The 22,391-nt window shown below is 37.5% G+C and overlaps 2 protein-coding genes across 2 annotated transcripts; one reads left to right on the top strand and one right to left on the bottom strand.

Moving 5' to 3' along the window:
- Window positions 1-7: 7 nt before the first annotated feature.
- On the bottom strand, window positions 8-12,307 carry LOC127812180 (uncharacterized). Its single transcript, XM_052352531.1, has 11 exons — window positions 11,770-12,307; window positions 11,331-11,425; window positions 10,236-10,293; window positions 5,116-5,310; window positions 4,613-4,689; window positions 3,220-3,302; window positions 2,906-2,957; window positions 2,279-2,347; window positions 1,284-1,370; window positions 1,148-1,209; window positions 8-458 (listed from the first exon to the last, which is right to left on the bottom strand). Exons 1-11 carry the CDS (start codon window positions 11,894-11,896, stop codon window positions 266-268), a joined length of 1,098 nt encoding a protein of 365 aa, XP_052208491.1. The 5' UTR covers window positions 11,897-12,307; the 3' UTR covers window positions 8-265.
- A 2,602-nt stretch (window positions 12,308-14,909) lies between these two features.
- LOC127811274 (pentatricopeptide repeat-containing protein At1g06710, mitochondrial) lies at window positions 14,910-19,820 on the top strand. Its single transcript, XM_052350987.1, has 2 exons — window positions 14,910-17,879; window positions 19,597-19,820. Exons 1-2 carry the CDS (start codon window positions 14,910-14,912, stop codon window positions 19,639-19,641), a joined length of 3,015 nt encoding a protein of 1,004 aa, XP_052206947.1. The 3' UTR covers window positions 19,642-19,820.
- The last annotated feature ends 2,571 nt before the right edge of the window (window positions 19,821-22,391 follow it).

The following is a 22,391-nucleotide window of genomic DNA, read 5'->3' as shown; positions in this document are numbered from 1 at the left end:
AAGAAAGAACACGAAAAGGAACACCCCCTATTTATTATGGGAATGATGATAGTGTACTTAGCTTGAACAGGTTGTTGGGTTCTGTCCTCTTGGGTGGATTCCCTTTCCTGGCCTGTTTGGTGCAGTTATGCTACATGAACAAACAGCTAGCCTTCTCAAAGGAATCATATCCCCTCCTTGGAGCCCAAGGTTGCTTGTCCCACAAAAACAACCACTACCCGAAGCCTGAAGCCTTAAATCCACTAAAACAGAAACAAAATCAAAATTACGAGTAGTCATGATTCTTTCCCAGAATGTCCTTCCCTGATGTCAATGTTCCTGCAGCCTCCTCCTTGTCTGTTGTGCTGCTGCAATCCCCAATTCTGGAGCCCCCCGCAGCCTCCTCATCAAAGTGCTTGCTTCGCTCAGCCTCTTCATCTGCCACCTCTGCTCGATTTTGATCCTCTTCTCTATCAACCCTGAAAACAAACACAGGCACCCGCAATTAGTGCCCTGGTGGCAACAAGGAAACAACTGTAATCACATCAACAGCAATCTGATTTAAAGATCCCCAGCTAAATACTATAATTGGCCGGCCAGGCCCCTTAGAAGCAGAAAACAAAAAATGCATCAAAACCAAAAACTTCTGCAAAGTTCGTTCCATGTGCTTTTAGACATAAACCGGCCATGTCAACAATGTGTATGCTAACCAGGCGTTTGCTTATTAGATAATCTTATTGATCAAGCAAACAAAATTCTGATTGTAAATGAAGCAGCTAGTCGAGGGATCTCTGGCTTGAAAAATAACCCAATTAAAACCATAAAATGTAGAGGGCATGCCAACATATCGTGGATAACCTCCTATAAATTGCCAAAATGTTTATTGATCTTCATCTGCACCCCGAGTTTGAACCACAGGCCGCTTGTGAGCTACTCTTGTTTTGTGGGCAAATTGAACAATTGTGCCTACGAAACTCCAGTATATCTGGAATACTAATCAAGATTATCTTGTTATATTAAAGTGAAGTTCCTTAAACAATGGTCAAGATCAAGTCCTGAACTTCACTCATTATGCTGGTTACAAGCCCCTAAGCTTGAGTTGCTCTTTGTATGTTTTCAACTACAAGTTCAAATTACAAAGGCCACCAAGAAAGATTATATGACATACCCGGAATAAATGACAAGTCCCACAGCAACAGTAGCAAAAGCTATGAAGTATATCCAATCAACCTGAGGAGGAATACTGGATTCAGAATGACAATATAAGATCGCATAAATTACTAGCTTAACTGATCGGGATTAACCTTCTCATGGTATGCAAAGATGCGAATTAAAACAGTCCACATGTCTGAGGTCAGCAAAGACAGGTTTAGCATTGTGGACCCACTGATCTGCAATAAAAGAAAGAATGTTAGAAAAAGACTAAGATGACAAAATAATATATTAAAAATTCACATTGAAAAACTGCAGAACATACTATAGATTATATGATGAAATATGTAACTTGTTACCTTATTCAGTGAAACAGTATTTGCACTTCAAAAGATTGTTGTGGATACAACATGTACATTTACACTCAAGATATAGGGAAAATTCAAGATTAGGGATTTTTTCTGTAAGAGTTTCCAAATTTTACTAAGGCAAATTTTTTGTAAGGAGATGGAATTTTCAAGAATAAATCCACATTATAATTTACCTCTGCTGACCAGACCAGACACTTTCAACTTAAGCAAACTACTCAGCATATATTCTCATAGAATAATTTTCATTTCACAAGGCTAAACCATGAGAAGGATTTACCTCATCCAGTCTCCAATGGGTTTAATGAATTCATTTTTATTATGCCATTTTTGGACACCTTGTAGAGGAAGTAATGCCCATTGGTCTCTAAATCTTCATGCAAAGGCCAAAATGAAAAAGGAAAAGAGGAAACGGAAAAGGAAAAGAGCCCTAGCCATTCCTTAATGCCATGTTAGGAACCATCCTAGGTAGCATCACGATCCCCCTTGCTTAAATCAATGAAGCATATGATGTGGGATCATCTGAGCAATAATGGGGCTCAACACGACTTGAACCCAGATCCATATCTGATTACCACAATTCTATTGGTTTTAGAATGGTGCCATTAACTTTCCAGACAAATATTTACTGTCATGTAAAAGAACACTAGTAGAAATTAAGGAGAGGACAATTATATAGACCTTGTTCTGGACACAGAAAATGCACGGCAACAACCAAAATAATAACAATAATATAATAATGAAAATAAAGGCACAACCTAAGCAACTCAAGTCCATACCTTCAGCAGGATGGGGACACCTGAATAAAACAGAAACATCGCCAAAGCAAATCCAACAAAAGGAAGGGCCTAAAATTGCAAGATAACAATGAAGGTTAAACTTAACGGTGATAACAAAAGAGATCAAACTTATATTTATATTGAAAGCTAAAAGATATGTCAGACAAGAAAAGAGTAGCTGCTGCATAAGAGACAAAGCAGTCTTGCTTTAACTGATAGTTTTAATAAGTTAGTTTAAGCAACATAACTGTTCTCAAATTTTCATTATGTCAATATAAACCTACAAGGTATTTGGTGTATATATGTTACTCTTCTAATTTTGCCAAGAACTGCTCATCATATTCTTTCATACAACCAATTGATTGGTAAATTTGCATCTGTAACAACCAAGGTTTGACATTTTAAGTTTGAACTACCTCGAGAAATTGAAACTAAAATCTGAAACCACTGAGAAAATTTTGGAAGATCACACAAAGTTCATCAATAATTCAACCCAAGTTGACATCAATAAATTTTAAAACTGACAATGACTAAGAAAGTTTTAAGTCTTACACTAAAATTCCAAAAAGAAAAATCTGTATGTCAACATGCAAGCAACAGTTTTAAGAGAGAGAGAGAGAGACTTACTGCTCCAGCTGACCAGTTGATAGATTTGAGCTCATTCCGCTCAAGTATGCTTCTAAAATATTATTAAAGAATACAAGAGGAAGAGAACATAACATAAAAGGCATTAGCAGAGTTTGTTCACGAAATATCAAAAGATTCAAGGAATATGAACATACCAACAAGGTAACGAATATATGAATTGACAAACGTCAAATCATCATTAAGCTCTATAAGGCCTACTGATCACTTAGACAAAGAATTGCTTATACAGGAGGAATGAATCAGGTGCATGTCAAGAATCAACAGAAATTCCTAAATAACATTAAGTGGGATACATTTGGCAAGCACTGATGATCGCGCCAAAAATGCCCAACATTGCCATGAGCTCAACCCTATCTGCACTTTTAACAAAGAACTCCTGCACAAAAAAAAAAAAAAAAAAACAAACAAACAAACAAAACAAAAACAAAAAATTGTTGGTTCAAAAATAGATGCAGCAAGTACAAAACTGAATTAGTAACAAATACTTGCATACATGCACATGAAAAAAACATCTTTGTATATGTGAGTCTCCAAGCCCTAGTAGCCTAATGAACTTATAATCTTAAGATTCAGCAACTATGGGGAAATCAATACATTTATTTTGATTAAAAATAACTTATGACAGAAATTGTTTGAATCATAAAGGGAGAAACAAAAAACTGTGGAGGTTGTTATACCCATAATTAATCATTTTGAGCATGATGGTACATTACTTGAGAAAGGAGAGAGCAGCTTTCATCTGAGAAGCTTTGTTATGGCAACAGGAAATGGGCATATGGTTCAAATTAAAAGAGTAAGAAATGCATTTCCACATTTTTCAATTGGAAAATAAGTATGAACAAAATATCCAAGTATCATTTCTAAAAGGCTCTATCCAAAAGAAATCAGATGTTTTGTGATTTAGAATTTCTTTTAATTCAGAAGTGAATAGACCAAGTGGTATATATCCATAACATTTCCAAATGTTAAAGGGGGAAAAATAAAAAAAGAACATGCTTGAATATGTGTTTGACACTTGTGGTAAAGTGTTAACAATTCCCGTATGCATATATAGGTGTCTGGCATGGAAATGATACCATTTCAAAGTATTTGTTGCTTCCTAGGCCTTACACGGTCCCCAAGGCCATTAAAAGACTGCACATTTTTCACATGAAACAATGGATCACCCAGAAACTGTTGAAATATGGCTTACTACAATAGGATAAGTTTAGAAAGAACAACCAAAGTATAAGCAAGCCAAGAGAATGTGAAATAACCATGCAGGCTCCACAGTTAATTCTAAAAAAATGCAATGATGAGATAGAAAAATGGGAATAAAAAGGGAAGAGAGTCCAGAACAGGAACAAAATAATGAAAACAAGCAAAGGGAGATTCCAAGAAAATGTAGAGCAAATGAGAAATATAGTGCATATTCCCTAACTAGAAGTCACAAAAAGAAAATAAAAAATAAAAAAAACAGAAGAGAAGATTATTTGATTTAAAAATATACTTTACAACCTAACAATATAACAATACATATACATATATATATACACACTTTACAAGAAGGAAAGAACAAGTTTGCAAACAATCTAAGACATTGGAAAATGAAAAGGAAAAAAAAAAGGGCCATATGTCAACAGCCAACAGGCATATTCCCTTTCTAAAATAATTATTAAACAATGACAAGAGTTAAGGTAAACTTACCTCACTGACATTACTGACAGCATAAAGTGTAGCCCCAGCTATCACAAGCAGGTCTCCTTTAATTGGGTTGCTTCCTCCTACAAACCACAACAAAATTAATTTAGGTGTCTTAAAGCATTGATAGCTGAATTTGACACTCCAAGAAAATGGTAGACTGCAAAACTGTCATAAAATCCTTGAGGGGTAGTTGATATGCCCCCTCTTTCTGTATCAAGAGCACATTAAAAATATATGGTCTCCATTTGGGGAGCATGAAACAAAGAAATTTGAGAACCCAAGTCCCACTGCCAACACCCCCCCACCCCAAAAAAAGGCAAAAAGTGATTCATCCAGTAGACAACCATACATAGCACTGGATGGACAATAAGAAAGAGTTATCATCTACATGAACATAAATCTTTATCATCGCCAAGCCTTAATCTCACTAGGGTTATCAGTATACAGAGCACAGGATGGACAATAAGAAAGACATCAAAAATCAAAAATGAAAAGCATGCACAAACCTGATCGGTCCTTTGAATGTACATCTGAGAAGACAACCGCCACTAGACCAGCAACACAGATAGCAACACCAATAAATTTTTTATATCTGTATTTTGTCTTCAAGAACATCCAGGTAAGGAATATGACAGACGGGATTGACCAACAATCCAGAAGCATAACACTTGTTAGTGATGTATACTGATAAGCTTTCACCACTGCATGCGAAAGACCACCAAATCAATTCCCTTAAGTCATTTTCAGTAACAAAGATGCATCATCTATGCAATACACATGATGAAATACTCCATTTATATTTGGTGCAAGATTTTTAATTTGCAAGCTCAATAATTTACTGTGTGTATTACGTTTTCCAAATGTCGTGATTGGAGGTCAACAGATATGTTAAGCATCTAGCTCTTAAAATTTGGGTTGCATTACAAATATGTATAACAAATAATAAGAGGAGCATCGACCCGACTAATTTTAAATTTAGCAAGTGAATAAGATCACATGAATCCCAATGAAGGTAAAATTCAAGAAAGCTGTAAGACAAAAAAAGTTTAGAACTAGTCTAAACACATGCCTCCCCCGTGTGTGTGTGTGTGTGTGTGTGCTTTGTTCCTTCACTATATGTCCATATGTTTATACACTGATACTTCACATAGGAGGTCCCAAAATGTTTCTTGAATTGAACTGAGAATTTGCCAAGCAAGTCAGGTTTTATGCTTTTCCTGAACAATTCAATGAAGTTCACGTGCATATTCATCCTTGCTTTCACTAGAAACCCAAGGACTGGGTTTTCCAAGTCCTACACCTTAAACCAGTAGCATTGTCTGGTGTAGAAACTAGCATCACAAACTAAAGTCCTAGGTATAAACTAATACTCTTCTTAGATATAGATGGCCATTTTTCCAAAGCAAAATGTAGTTCAAACAATAAGTCTTGATGTTTCCAGGTGACTGCTCTCCAATCGCGACATTATCAGTCTGCTTTGCTTGAAACTCTGGATCACCATTTTTGGCAGTCCAGTTCTCAACCAGGTCATTTTTAACCCTCAAATTGGGACATTTGTCCCGATTCGTGGTTCCATGGGGAGTACCACGACCCTGGCATCTATGGTATACTATCTCATTATCCTGTATCCACTAAATTAGACAAGGCATGGTGCAGCATAATGCCTAGAAAGTAATCAAATAGATGGGGAAGGGATGCACAAATGATGAGATTCATTTAAAGAGAGGATAACCTAGTTACATATCTGGAAAAGATTTCTTTCCTACCTTTTCTTACGGTCTTAATAATCCTAATAGCCTCAAGTTGATCTATATTGTTTTTAGCAGTGTTGAGAGAACTGGACTACGCCAGACAGCTCGACCAGGAAACAAAAGAACCAGGAGAACCAGTCCAGTTCAACCAGCCAGTTTTTATTTTTTATTTTTTTCTATTTTATTTTAAATGTTAAAAGATAATAATAATTTGGAATTGACATCAATTTTTTTGATTTTCTATAAGTTTGGAGGTTCAAATCCTGTTCAAAATAAAGAAAATATAACGATGTGCAATTTGGACAAGGTTGATGTATGATCAAGTTTTTGTAATTGTTGGTTTGTAATTTAGATATTTGACCTTGATGTATTTTATTTTCATACCAAACTTGTGTTAATATTATTGCATGGACTTCAGGACTTTCTGTAATTGTAATATAATATTCATAAATGTTAAGTCAATTATGATATTTTGGTTATGAATTTTATTATTAATTTTTACATATAAGTTCTAATTATTAATTTTATAACTTAGTCCAGGTTTCAAAACATCGATTCTTAGAAATAATTACTTGATCCCAACTCTTCAGCCAAGAAAGACAATTCCAACATTTATGTAAGTGATGATCAAAAGCAGTAATCAAGTAGTAGCCTTCTTCTAGTATCTAATGCTCCTCAAAACCTCTAGGTTCGTCAAAGTTCCATGTCCTGTGGTCTCACCAACCAACTCTTGTCCAGTACCCATTCTAAATGGACTTAGGTTGTTAGACGAAATTGAGGTCAAGCATCAGTCATCATAGATAGATGTAATCAGTTGGCATACTGGCATCACTAGGCTTACAAGCGTAGGTACCAATAGCACAATGATTGTCAAGTCTGTAAACTGGAGACTCTAATTTGTCATTTAAGCCCAGCAGTGATGTGTTAGGTTCAAAGCTTGGCTGCAGGTTACACAATAAAGCAGCTCTATGCAGGGAGCAAACAGATTGCTATAGCCAGAGTAGGAAAAGTAGGCATGAACAATGTTATTTATTTATTCCATCTAAATGCTATTTTAAGATTGACGGAGACTAGAAATGGTGGAAGAATGATCAATACAAGGCCATTCTGTACTTCCTTTCCCACATGCAGCCTTAACATCATCAGCTGAAACATCATAACAGTCTTCATAGGTCACCAATTATTAGAAATTCACTAGGACCAATTTGGTGCATGATATTTATTTAAGCTTAGCGGTAGGATATACATAAAATATTTCATATTACCTATGCTCAAAATTCCAGAAATGATAACCGTAAGGAGCAACATTTACATGTAGAAGTAATTATAGCTCAAATTCATAACATTCTTTCAGAAAGCATCCATCAAGTGAGGATGATAAGCAGTTACAGAAGGAACCATAAATGTGAAGTGTCCCGTATTTGAAGCAATCTATCATAGTCAAAGATTGAATCCAAAGGTCTTGACAGCTCAGAAGTGCAAAGCAACATTATGATAGGCCACCGGTGTACCGGACCTACCAAAGACCAGCATGCATGAAGGTTAGAATAGAGAATTAACATATGCAGGTTGTTACAACCAGCATGTGTGTAGGGGGTGGGGGGGGGGGTAGTTTTGTAATCCATATGCGGAGAGAATAATCTTGCATGTGCAAGGGAATTCGGTTAGAGAGGGGCAGAGGAGAGGTATAAATAGCTGAGAAGAAGAGGGAGAGGGGGGCTGGTTTTTGATAGAAGAATTGGGAGAGTTAAGGGCCTCTCGAATGCCTTGGATTGTGCTTGTTCTTGACCGAAAGCTTGGATAACCATTGTTAATTGATTACAGCTTGGATTTTCTAGCTAGGTTCCTATCAATTTGGTATCAGAGCAATCGATCCACGGGGATGACTGTTTTTGAAAGAGTGGGTGAGCTAGAGGGGCGTATGGCGGGTTTACAAGATAGTATAGAATCGGTGAAGGCAAAGGTCATGAGGGTGCAAAATATTGAAAAGAGCATGGCGGGGATGATGGACCGATTCAACCTATTAATGGCGCGATGGGATGAGCAGGAGAAAGGGAGGAAGGGGAAGCGAGATGAGGAAAACCAACCTGCGGGTTCGCCCTTGTCACGGGAGGGAACGCCGGTAGCTGGAGGAAGAAGTGGCAAAGGGGGCGACTGGGTCGATGGTGTCGGAAGGCAGCAGTACCGTGGGAGACGCCTGGAAATACCCATCTTCGAGGGAGATGATCCAGATGGTTGGGTCTTTAGGACTGAGCGCTACTTCATTGTGAACCAGTTGTCCGATGCGGAGAAGTTGGAGTCAGCAGCCTTATGCTTTAAAGGAGCAGCTCTGTCGTGGTTCCAGTGGGAGCAAAGACAAAGACGGGTGAGGAGCTGGAAGGAGCTCAAGGCGATGTTGAGGAATAGGTTTAGGCCCGCGCAGGAAGGCACGGTGGAAGAGGGGTTCCTTGCACTTCGACAATGGGGGTCCGTCAAGGGCCACTTTATCAGCAGATTAAAGCCGGTCATCCGAGCCGAGATAAGGGTGTTGAGGTCAATCGGGCTAGAGCAGATGATCGCGAAGAAGATGGAGGGGATGTAGAAAGGAGTCAACGCCAAAAGAGGGGAGGTGCAATCGATGGAAAGGAAGGTAGGAATCATGCTGGACCAGTTCGCATACTTGAGGACGAAGAAGGAGGATCCAGAACGAGAAAGGAAGAGCAAAGCGAAGGAGGGAGATAGACCTTCGGAATTTACCCAAAATTCCGAGGGATCACCTGAAATCGAAATGGGCAGGGAGTTCGAGGGTGGAATTGGAAGGAATGGGCGGCCGGAAGTGAGAGGAAGAAGGCTGGAGATGCTGAATTTTGAAGGGAAAAATCTGGATGAATGGATTTTTTGAGCCGAAAGATATTTCTCTATCAATCAGCTATCCGAGGAGGAGAAAATCAAGTCGGTTGCTCTGTGTTTCGAAGCAAGGGCTGTGGCGTGGTTTCAATGGGATACTCGGCAAAAGGAAGTTCGAAATTGGGAGGATCTGAAGATCCACCTAAGTAAACAATTTTGATCTTCACGGGAGGGATCAATGGAGGAGAGGCTGTTAGCCCCCAGGCAGGATGACTCCATCCGGGAATACCACCTCCTCTTTGAGACTTTGGCAGCCCGAGTGGGAGAAGTTTCAGTGGCCATACTGGAGGGCACATTAGTTAACCAGTTGAAGCCAAAAATCAGGACAGAAGTTAGGGTGTTACGACCATCAGGTCTATCGCAAATCATGGAGACCACCTAGCGAATTGAAGATAAGATTCACATACTCCAAGCCCAAGTGGGTCCTGGACCACCTGGGAGCCCTACAATTCAGCAACAATTTCCTACTTTTCACCTTGAGAATAAAGTGAAAGTATGGGAGGGGAGTAATGATAGGCCACCCGTGTACCAGACCTACCAAAGACCAGCATGCATGAAGGTTAGAATAGAGAATTAACATATGCAGGTTGTTACAACCAGCATGTGTGTATGGGGGGGGGGGGGGTAGTTTTGTAATCCATATGCGGAGGGAATAATCTTGCATGTGCAAGGGAATTCGATTAGAGAGGGGCAGAGGAGAGGTATAAATAGCTAAGAAGAAGAGGGAGAGGGGGGTTGGTTTTTGATAGAAGAATTGGGAGAGTTAAGGGCCTCTCGAGTGCCCTGGATTGTGCTTGTTCTTGATCGAAAGCTTGGATAGCCATTGTTAATTGATTACAGTTTGGATTTTCTAGCTGGGTTCCTATCACATTAGTGCTTAAAAACAAAAACAATGCATTTTAGTATGTACTGGGGAACAGCATGTTTGCATTTCAGTAACAAATGAAATAATATGCAGGGTAACTTTACTGTTGAGATGATACACTCACCGAGAAAATTTGCTTCTACATCCACCAATCCAAGAAGTATGTAATAATACCATTTGGCCTGCAGATATTCCACCAAAAAAAAAATGAATTTTTTTCTTAACAGGAGGACTATACATTGGAAATCATTTGACAGTGCAATAGTCTAGTACCATTACATCACTCATTCTAGACTAAGCATTGCATATCATCAAACCAACTAGCTGGGATCAGCAGGCTAAGCATTGCATAAACTTGTAAAATTTACCATGAATATTTTGACTGGTAAAACAATGAGTTTACACGGCCTTAGCCCTCGTATAAAAAATGGAATCACTTCACTCCATTCTAACCACTAGTAAACACTCATGCAACTTAAACATGTAATGTCAAATGATCTTTGAAAGCCATTCAATCCCTTATTTCCAATATCTCCATATCAAAATCACTGTACCACTTCTACAGATTTACTGAATGTTCTTGAAGAATATTCTGACCATCTCACTAGGTAATGCTCTTGGAGCATCTATAAGCACTATGTTCATAAGTCATTATTCACTTACAACCTCCAAATTAGAAATGCAATGTTTTAAAACATATATACAAGTATACCTTATGGGACAATTTCAGAACATTGGTTTATACCATGATCCTGTCCCACTTCCATGTACCATCTGTGTTTAAGATTAAGCTTAAAAGAAGGAATTTCTATACACTCATAGAGCTGAATAAGCAAAGATAGAAGTCAGTTCAATTTGCTCTCTATCACCTACATGGCCTAGAAGCATGTAATCTCCCCCAGCTTCTGTCAGATAACCATACAAAGAGCTAGACAATCTAAACTTATAACACTTATATCCCTTTGAATCTCCTACTTCCTTTTAGGGACCTCAACTTTGACCGATGCCTACCTTTTGTTATTTGGAGTGTCCAGAATACAAACCATTAGTGAAACACGAAAACACATAAATTTTTCCTGGCATCCAATCAAGTTCATAAGTCCTAATGCTGTTTACTAAAAAAAAATATAAAATGGGAAAGTCATGACTGCGGCAGATGATGCTATTGCAATCAGTAGTGTAGAGATAACATTAGTTTACACATGAAATGAGAACTGACCTTGAGAGCTTTCTTCCGATACAGTAAAGTGCCTCCGTAGACTAATGCTAGGAGAACATAATTTAGAAAAGACTGAGATGTAGGTGCATTCACTCCTGAATAGTAAAATTTAGTTAAGCGCAAGTAAGAAGATAGGAATAGAGAAGCAGAACTTGAGATGTGCTATAACAATACAAAAAAGATTCATGACTCTCAGTACCCATAAACAGCAACAACTGAATACATATTTAAGGAAGAGGTGAACCATAATTTGAGACAGTGGAAGAAAAAAAAAGGTGAACTTTGCGGGGAAAATGGTAAGAATAACAAATGATTCTCCGGTAACAAAAACTTGTGAATAAAAACATATATAATCTCAAAATTCAAGAAACAATACAAAAATAACAAGATGCCAGTAGTCTGGAAATCTGGTAAGAATTTGAACAAAAAGGAGATATACCTCTTCTTGCGAGCTCGGACGAGGAAAAGCCAGTAGAAGTGATGAGTAGAGAGAGAAACTGGCCCAACCCAAGACCCACCAAAGTCTTCTTCGTCCAAAATCCATTGGAGGTCGCCATGCTTAACATTAAAGATTTGCAAAAACTAACAAAAACCCAGTTCAAAAAAGACCATGAAAAACCCGGGAATCCAATTGCGAAACCCCAAAACTGATCCACCGCCCTCAGAATACAAAAGGAATTGCACTTTCTCACTCACGCAATATACATATTTAGGGTCCTGTACCCACCCACCAACCGTTGTCTTTGAAACTGATCGCATGCGGCTGAGTACGAATCCAATGCGGTGGGGATAACAACAGCGACATCGACAGTGAAATACCTACCGTACCATTGAAGCCAAGGCTGTGGGACTTGATCAAATTGTTGCTATATAGAATTTTGGGTCTCCTCTCAATCTGAACCAGTCGGTCTTTGGACTCCTCTACTCTTCGGCACTGGACAATGATATTATCGACCCTCCACCTCCAAAGAAAGTCAGTGTAAACAAAGAAAGTCAACATAGTATCGTATACGCTAGAGGGCTCCTACCTGCAAGCCGCATTCGACACCTCACAAAAGCCGCAATAGAATATAAAAACCCAAAAAGGTTCTTTTTATTCCTCTTTCCAAAAAAATTACATAAAAATTCAACATACTTATTTGGAATAATTTCTAACAATCCAGTTAATACTTAAATTTTACAAAAATAGTCAAATAATAAAGTAACAAATAGGTTAAAGTTATATATATCTATAATATTATTTTTTATTATATAAACTTTATAGTTCATACATTATTAATTAAAAAAAGAGAAAAACAATGTCACGTAATTATTTATTACGAGAGACCTGTCTTATCTTGAAATTATCTCACGTATCATCTTAATCTTTAATAAATTTAATTATTCTTGTCACTATCTTATCAAATATTTAAAATAATTTTTTATTAAAATTATTTGAAGTGATGAATTCTCATTTTACCCATCTTAACCACTCTTGCTTATATTATAAGTCACTTAAATAATGTTATTAAATTTTTAAATTATAAATTATTTATAGTTGATAATTATCGTATATCACCGTATTTAAAAGATAAATATTTAAATTTCTTATATAAATGATATTTACCAATAAAACTACAACTTTTAATAGTATCCCAACAGGGTTTTATAAAAAAAAGATGAAATCTTTTATAAACACGATTAAATGAAATGTTAGAATTTGGATTTCAATGAAGTTTGTATTTGGAGTTAATTTTATTTATGTTTTCATCTGTGAACTTTTATTTGGGAGAGAGACAGATATTTTATGATTAACATCTAATGTGCATGACAACAAACACAACCTTTTTAATACTTTTTAATAATATTTATTTATATATCAATATATATAATCACTAAAAAGAGTCGTAAAAAGTGTTGAAATAATAAACAAACGGACGGCTTTGAATTCATGCCCTTTTGGAATTGTTAAAAGCCCTTTTCTATGGTTCGTTCCTTTTGGACTCGATATCTCATTTTCCATCCATCCACCCACCCACCCACCACCCCTTCTTTTTCAAGTGGAAGAACCCTCCCTAGTCTTCAAAGAATCATGACCAATATTATCATATATTTTTATGGGTAAAAAAACCCTATAAAAATACCAATTATTGTATCACAAGCAAAAGTACATTAAAATATTAAAAAAATATAAAAGTTCAAAATAAATTTTTGAGTTAAAAAGACTTAATTTTCCCCTAATCAAGAGATTTCGCACATTGTGAAAATTAGATAATTTAGACATTCACAAATTTATCTGGGAGTCATACAAAAAAAAACAAATACTATTCATAAAGAATTTTAATTATTATAAAGTTACAAAATATCAAAATAAATATTATCCATAAAAATTATAATTTCAGTAGATTCCAAAATATTAAGATAGATATTATATGTAAAAATTTTAATTCTAAAAAATTTATAAAAACTCCTTGCTTCTCTATAACTATAAATGAACATGTATTCGTTCTAACAAGTGTATATTTTTAATATTGGTGTTAATTTGGCATTTCAATCTTCAATATCTTTAGTATTTGATTTAAATATTAGAATGTTTACACATATGCTTCATTGTGCACTCTTATTGTTCAATTTTTCACAAAATTGTGTAGTTTGACGATGAAATTTTCAAACACTAAATTTATTATTGCGTTTGAGTGATAACATTAATAGTATTATAAATTTAGTAGGTGTTTTTGATTGCGAGTAAGATTAATAAGTACATTAAAAATGTGGGTATGCGTTTAATGGAAAATGTTATTGATATTTATTAGGCTACCAAAAGCAATTAAAAAGACAAAACTACCCTTGCTCAAATTGCAAAATCCTATTCCCTCTTCTTCTTCTCACTAATTTCTCTCTCTTCACCCAACGACCCGTTGCCTCCTTTCTCCCCCATTCCCATGGTCGCCCTCAGTAGCAATTTGCAAATGAGAGGCAAGGCAACGACAGTGAGAGGATGGAGACGACGGGCGATTGTTAGAGGTAATCATAGAAAATGGGAAAAAAAGAAATGAGTATGGTCGTTGAGTGAAGGGAGAGAGACGAAGAAAAGAGAAGGGGGTTTTGCAATTTTATAATTTGAACGTGAATAATTTTATCTTTTTAATTATTTTTAATAGTTCAAGGCGTAGTCCAAAATAGCATGGGTATAGAATTCAGGGTGATAAGTACATTGAAAATGCAAACGTAAATGCGCAACCAGTTTGGCCCATAATCTGAGCTGAGCCCAACTTCCAAGGTTTAGGCTAGATGTGGGCCTGATTGTACCATTCGAGCCCAGCCCAGTAGGCCAGTACCGTGATCCATAAACAAACAATAAGTGAACGAATTAGACGATCGAACTCTTCATTCCCTTTTCTTGGCATTCCAAATCCTTCCATCCTTAACGCCGGTCGCCGGCCGTTAATGTCACGAACAAACCACCAATCCAGCTTACATTTGTTGACACTTTCGCTGCCTGGACTGCTTGCTCTGCTCACTTCAATTAATCCGAAGAAGTTTCGAATTCGCTGAACCAGCCGTTTGAATCAGTAAAAACTCAGCTCCATTCGGCGGAGAATGAGCAAGCGGAAACTCGGATTCGCCCTCTCTCGACCGATTGCATACTCTCTCAGACGCAACGGCTTCTTCTCCTCCTCCACCTCGCCTTCCCAATCTCATCCATTGAAGCTCACTCGCCACAGTTTCTGCTCTTCTTCGACTGACAATCTGCTGGATGGATTATTCGATCCTGACTTAAATCTCCCAGGATACGTCTCTCACTTCCCGAAGGATTCAGGGGTTCAGTCCCCTAAGCCTCAGGAATTCGCCTTTCTCAAGGACTCTAACGCTGCTGATTCGGAGACCAAGCTCGGGCCTGACTCTGGTATGTATTCCCACGATGCTTTATTGGTTTCCAATGCGATTAAGAATATAAATGATGGTTTTGGGGATCAAACCCTAAAGTTTCTTAGCCAGTTTAGGCGGAAATTGCACGAGTCTTTGGTGGTTGATGTGCTGAAACTTGTGCAGAATCCTGTATTGGGCGTGAAGTTTTTCTTATGGGCTGGTCGACAGATTGGTTATGGTCACTCCGCCCCAGTTTATGATGCTCTATTGGATTTATTAGGCTGTGATATGAATGAGAGAGTGCCGCAACATTTTCTTCAAGAAATAAAGGATGATGACAAGGAAGTGCTCCGGAAGTTGCTTAAAGCATTGATTTCCAAATGCTGCCGAAAGGGGTTGTGGAATGTAGCCTTGGAAGAACTTGGGAGGCTTAAAGATTTTGGGTACAAGCCCCAAAGCGCTACTTATAATAATTTAGTTCAGGTGTTTCTGGAAGCAGATAGGTTAGATACAGCATACTTGGTGTACAGGGAGATGTCAGATTCAGGTTTTCGGATGAATGCTTACACTCTGGGTTGCTTTGCGCGTTCCCTTTGCAGAGCAGGAAGATGGAGGGAAGCCCTGGATTTGATTGAAAAGGAAGAGTTTGTGCCTGATACAGTAATTTACACAAAAATGATATCTGGACTCTGTGAGGCTTCACTTTTTGAAGAAGCAATGGATTTTTTGAGCAGGATGCGGTCTAATTCCTGCGCTCCTAATGCCATAACATACAGGACTTTGCTTTGTGGTTGTTTGAACAAAAGACAACTGGGTAGGTCTAAGAGAATACTCAAAATGATGATTGCCGAAGGTTGTTATCCAAGTCCTCACATATTTAACTCCCTTCTTTATGCATACTGCAGAGCCCAAGACTATTCCTACGCCTACAAGTTGCTCAAGAAAATGGCACAATGTGGTTGCCAGCCAGGCTATGTGAGTTACAACATATTAATTGGTGGAATTTGTGGCAATGAGGAGGTACCAGGCGAGAGTGCTTTACAATTGGCTGAAAATGCTTACAAGGAAATGCTTGATGCAGGGCATGTACTAAATAAAGTCAATATCACCTATTTTGCTGGTTGCCTTTGTGGTGCTGGTAAATATGATAGAGCATACAACATTATTTGTGAGATGATGACTAAGGGATTTATACCAGATTGTTATACATACTCCAAAGTTATTGGTTTTCTGTGCAATGCCTCAAAAGTAGAAAAGGCTTTCCAATTATTTGAAGAGATGAAGAGGAATGGTATTGTTCCAGATGTATATACCTACACAATGCTAATAGATAGCTTTTGTAAAGTGGGCCTTATTCAACAGGCTCATAGATGGTTTGATGAAATGTTAAGGGATGGCTGTACCCCTAATGTGGTGACCTATACTGCTCTTATTCATGCTTACATGAAAGCAAAGAAGATATCCAGAGCAAATGAGCTCTTTGAAATGATGTTATCGGAAGGTTGCACTCCAAATATCATCACATATTCTGCCTTGATAGATGGTTACTGTAAAGCTGGAGAAATTCAGAAGGCTTTGCAGATTTATGCAAAAATGAGGGGAAGTGTGGGAAGTTCAGACATAGACATGTACTTTAGGGCTGATAGCAACACTCAGGAACCAAATGTTGTCACATATGGAGCTTTGATAGACGGTTTGTGCAAAGCACACAAGGTTAAAGAAGCTCATGAATTATTAGCTGCAATGTCAAGAGAAGGTTGTAAGCCTAATCATGTGGTATATGATGCCCTTATCGATGGATTTTGTAAGGCTGGGGGGCTAGATAAAGCACGGGAGATTTTTGCTATAATGTTGGAACATGGCTACAATCCAAATATTTTTACGTACAGCTCTTTGATTGACAGATTATTTAAGGACAAAGAGCTGGATCTTGCTTTAAAGGTCTTGTCTAAAATGCTAGAAAGTTCTTGCCCTCCTAATGTTATTACCTACACGGAAATGATTGATGGACTTTGTAAAGTTGGCAAGACCGATGAAGCCTATAAACTTATGTTGATGATGGAAGAAAAGGGGTGTGACCCGAACGTTGTAACTTATACTGCCATGATAGATGGCTTTGGAAAAGCAGGTAAAGTTAGCAAGTGTCTGGAACTCTTTAGACAGATGGGTACCAAGAATTGTGCTCCAAATTATATTACTTACAGGGTTTTGATAAATCATTGCTGTGTCTCTGGCCTTTTGGATGAGGCTCGCCTACTTTTGGAGGAGATGAAACAAACATACTGGCCTAGGCATATGGCAAGTTATCGTAAGGTTATTGAAGGCTTCAATCGAGAATTCATCATGAATCTTGGCCTCCTGGATGAGATAAGTGGCAACGACCATGTGCCTGTTACTCCAATTTACAGAATTCTGATTGAAAGCTTTCGAAAGGCTGGAAGGCTGGAGGTTGCACTTGAGCTGCATAAAGAGATCTCATCATCTTCAGTATTTCATTCTGCTGACAGGATTATGTACTCTTCTTTAATCGAGAGCCTTTCTGCGTCATGCAAGGTTGATAAGGCCTTCGAATTATATGGGGAAATGACAAGGAGGGGTGGATTGCCAGATTTAAGTGTCTTCTTTCACCTCATCAAAGGGCTTATTAAGGTAAACAGATGGGAGGAAGCACTTCAGCTTTCGGATAGCCTATGCCATATGGTATGCTGATCTTTTCCCTTGCCTATGTTGAACTATGAAGTGTGCGTGTTCTGCTGAACTTCACATGTCTAATCAGTTCCAAATACCAAGTTGTAGTTAACTTTTGAATGGACTGTTACATTATAAAATTTGCTTAAAATCAGCTTTTGTTTTCTGTCCAAAAAGCTCTGAATTCATATATGTTCAGAAGACACATTTGTAAAGGTTTGACAAGTTTCACATTTGACATGTTGCTGGTGGTGTTTGGGGATAATATGCACATCAAGATGGTTATGACATTCCATCCTAAATAGTTCCTTGAAGTTTCCATGTATTAACCTTAGTGCTTTTTGTTTATATTTTTATTTTAGCTTCTGATATTTGTTGCATTTCCTCTTCACAGTTCAGCTTTTATATGATGTTTTTCAGTTTTTAACTTATTTATGCATTTAATTTGGTGGTTTTTGGTCCAGATATTCACAAGTGCTTGGAATAGGCAAGACCTCTCAATAGGTTTGTTATCCTTATTAAAGGAAACTTGTCTGTTATCCCCACTTACGGCATGTCTCTCTTTAAGTCCCTACCTTGGTAGATAACATATTGGAGAAGCTTCAAAGAGACACTTCTTATGGAATGATATGTAGCACCTTGTTGTTTAGGTTAAGGATTGTAAGCCAATTTCTTGGGGTTGTCTGGGCACTAGAAAACTTATTGCTTCAACAAGGCCCCACTTAGTGAGTGCTTTGGAGATTTGAATTATCTTAACATTATGTGAAGAGCATTGTGGTATTATGCATGTTTGGGATGATTTCTACTGTCACACCCTTTTATCCGGCTGGGTTCAGCTTGAAATTTTAGATTGTAGTTAGTGCAATCAATTGAACTCTATATGAGGCTTTTTTCTAGATCTTTTTGAGTTGCCAGGGTTACTTAGGATTGTATGGAGGATTCTTTTTCTATTTCCAAGGAGGGTATTGTTTGTTCCCACTTTTTAGATGAAATCTCTAGCATTGGGTAATTAATTCCATGGTTACCTTTTTGGCATGCTTCAAGACTAGCCATAACTTGATAAGGGAAGGAAACTTGGGTATAGCGCCCATAAGAGAGGGGTCCCCTGCAGTTTGTTCTTTTCTTTGTGATGTAGGGCATCAAACTTTCCTTGGATGGCTAGAGATTGAGGATCTCCTACTAGGCACTCTTCTGCAGTTGGCATGCACCTCTATGCTCCATTTGTACTGTTGGCAATGGGAGAAAAAGGAGATGTTTTGGTTGGTTAGCGCTTTATGTGCAAGGTGAGTGGAGAGTTGGTGGATCATCTTCCCTTGCACTGGCTAATGGCTCACCAGTTGTGGTACACCTTGTTTACTCTATGTTTTAGAGTTAAATGGGGTGATACTGGCCTCTGTTTCATATTTATCACATTCTTGTGCACTGGATTGTCCATGTAGGACTTGGAGATGAGATAGGGCTCTCATCATGTTATGTCGTGCACTGATAAGTCAACACTTCCACCGACTTCAGTTTCTGGTTGACCCAGTGATTATGAACTGGACTATAAAGCTTCTCAAAAATGTCTTACCATAGCCATGTCTTACTATAAAGTATCTGGTGCATAAAGTGTAACGATGTAAAACGTTTTTTGTCCTATCTGATTTGATTTTATTATGTATGTTCTCTTATTATACATTTTCTGGTTTCATATAACATGAAACTTCTTCAAAAATTTCTACATGTGCAGGATATCTGTTGGGTCCCTAATGAAGATACATTTGGCGGCAGCTAGATCATACATAGTTTTAGTTTATTTTTTGTGCTCGTTGTATATAGGCGGCGCATGCCAGCCGCTGATAATTTTCACAGTGGCTTTTCTCCTCTCAAACAGCAACAAATCCAACGAAGCTTCATCTAATCCAGTGGGATTCTTGGGTTGAGAATATTGTTTCTGTTCGTTTGTTCTCGGTAGGTATGATCTGGCATTGGCCTTTTTACCTTATTTGGCATTCATTCACATTTTAACTTGACTGAGCCTAGCCTAGCCTGTTAGTGATGTTTCTACAGGTAAAAAAACACTTGAAGATCGTGTTATGGCAAAAGGGGGCATCCTTCCAATGAAACTGGGCTGAATGGAGGTGAAATTTTCATTCGCTTGTGGGCCTTTAGCAGGTAGAGGGTATCTAAGTTTAGAAGACAGTGTGTTTTCATTTCGCGACTTTGTAAAGTTAATTGCATTGTTGACACGTGATCTTTATGAAATGGAGGATATTGTACTTTTGGTGCAAGGGAGGGATGCCTAATAACCTATGACCAATTATTATTATTATATTTTTTTTAAGCTTTGTAGTGTAAATGTCAAATGAAGTGGGTCTTCTGAACTACTTGCTATTGACTCTGTTCCGCCTAGAACCTTGGCCCGTGGCTGGGCCCGGCCCTACCCAACCTAGCCTGTTTAATTATCATGCAGGATACTGTCACTATCAATTAGTGATGCAAATGAATTGAGCCGCTCGCAAGCGGCTCAGTACTCGACTCGTTAAAAATTTGTTCGATAAGGTAAATAAGGCGAGTTTAAGTTTAACATTAAAGCTTAATTTGTAAACGAGTCGACTTTGAACTCAATTAGGTAACACGAAAATGGAAACAAAATAGAAATGCTAAAACAATATTTTTTTAAAAAGGTAAGAAACAAAAAGTGAGATAAACTGTAAATTTAAAAAAATATAGGAAATTTTTTTGTAAATATAATTTTTAATGCAATATGTCATATTATTGATATATACAATTTTGCAAGAATCAATGTAAATGCAATATGCCCTGATGATTCAAACTTAATAAAATTTGAAACTAATATACAATATGTCATATTATTGAAAAAATTTGATTAGTTTAAAACTAATTTAGTTTTGATATAAATAGATTAAAAATAAAATATCAAATAGAAATCAAACAAAGAACGTAGAATACAAAGAATACATGCACCTCAAAACATAATTAGTTTGATGAACAGAGAGAGGGGTTGCTCAGCGACAACTTGATAGAGAACAACGATGGTGACCAACTAAAGGAACGACTGACGATGAAACTTCGGGGTTTGATGACAAGGCTTTGTGGTTCGACAATGAGATGAGCGATTTTTGGCAAGGAACGATGACATACAACTGGAATTGGAAAGCGACGAATCGACAGTCAGCGATGAAAGAGCACCTAGAACAGCAACTTGAACGTGCGTGAGTGACAGTGGATTTAGAGAAACAATCAGAAATAAGAAGAAAAGATAGGGAAATGGGGGGTTAGGCCAGCCTTTGGGATGCGTCCAACATGGGGCCCCAGTTGGCCTTCAGGATACGTTGTCATTGTCGTCGGAAATGCGTTTCTATCTAATTTTAGTAAATTGCGAAACGACGCCCGTATGTTTCGCAATTTATAGAAATGACCCGAAAATTGTTTTGGGATGTCTTCGCCATCTTCGAAATGGGAAACGGTTCTGAAATGCCAAACGTGTTTCCATGCAAATTATGAGCTCAGTAAAGCTTGGTTCAGTAGCTCACAATGTAAAACCTCATTTTCTCGTGCATATTATAACTTAGGACAATTTTGAGATAATAAATTTTTTCTTTCAAATTAATGCTAAACTATATCATTCTTCATATATATTCCAAAATTTTCATACATTTTCTCGAAAGAGAATTATTATACACATCAAATGCAGAAACAAGGATCGGACCTGAAATCTTAACATTAATCAAAATTTAGTTCTTACATCATCGTTCATCAACATAACTTAATTCAAAGCATAAGTTCTCAACTAACATTAACCCTAAATAAGGTTATACATCATCATTTCTCAAAACGTTCAGAATTCAAAGTAGCAGAGCTTAAATACATGGGCTACATAACATACATTTCATTCACCATGCACTCTGCTAAATGCCATTTCATGCCTCATTAATCCTCGTTTCTTCTACAATCTCCATCTGAAACGTTTGAATATTCTAGGGACAAAACTCAAATTAGATGATATGAAACAATAAACATATTTCGTGCATGAATGCAAAATGCAAAAAAACCATTTCCATATCATTTCAGTTTGAGTCGACCGTACCTAATTACTGCTCCCCATTTTTACAGTCTCCTTACCAGGTCGAGGTGTATGGGTGCACCCCTGGCAGAGTAGCAGTGCTAGTCCATAATCTCAAACTCTTATGCGATGCATGATCAATAATATCATCGTGAACATATGCACATTTCATCATTAAAACATGTAAATGCAATCTACATGGTATTTTCATATCAAAGCATGACAACATGATAAAATCATTTACTTAAAATCGGGTTTTGGGTTGAACCACTTATAAATCAAACATTTTCCATAAAACTAAATCCAGTTGGGAAGTACCACTTACCTTCTCAAACTTATCGAGCTACCTCGATATTCGTGCATCATCTTGATTTGCGTGCCAACCTCAAAATTCGTACAAGTCACTTCAACTTAAGCTTCAAAACATCCTAATCACCATATTTATTTAAATAAGTATT

This window comes from Diospyros lotus, chromosome 10, assembly GCF_014633365.1.
Source record: "Diospyros lotus cultivar Yz01 chromosome 10, ASM1463336v1, whole genome shotgun sequence".
Taxonomy (NCBI): domain Eukaryota; kingdom Viridiplantae; phylum Streptophyta; class Magnoliopsida; order Ericales; family Ebenaceae; genus Diospyros; species Diospyros lotus.
This window is presented reverse-complemented; position numbering and strand designations above follow the sequence as displayed.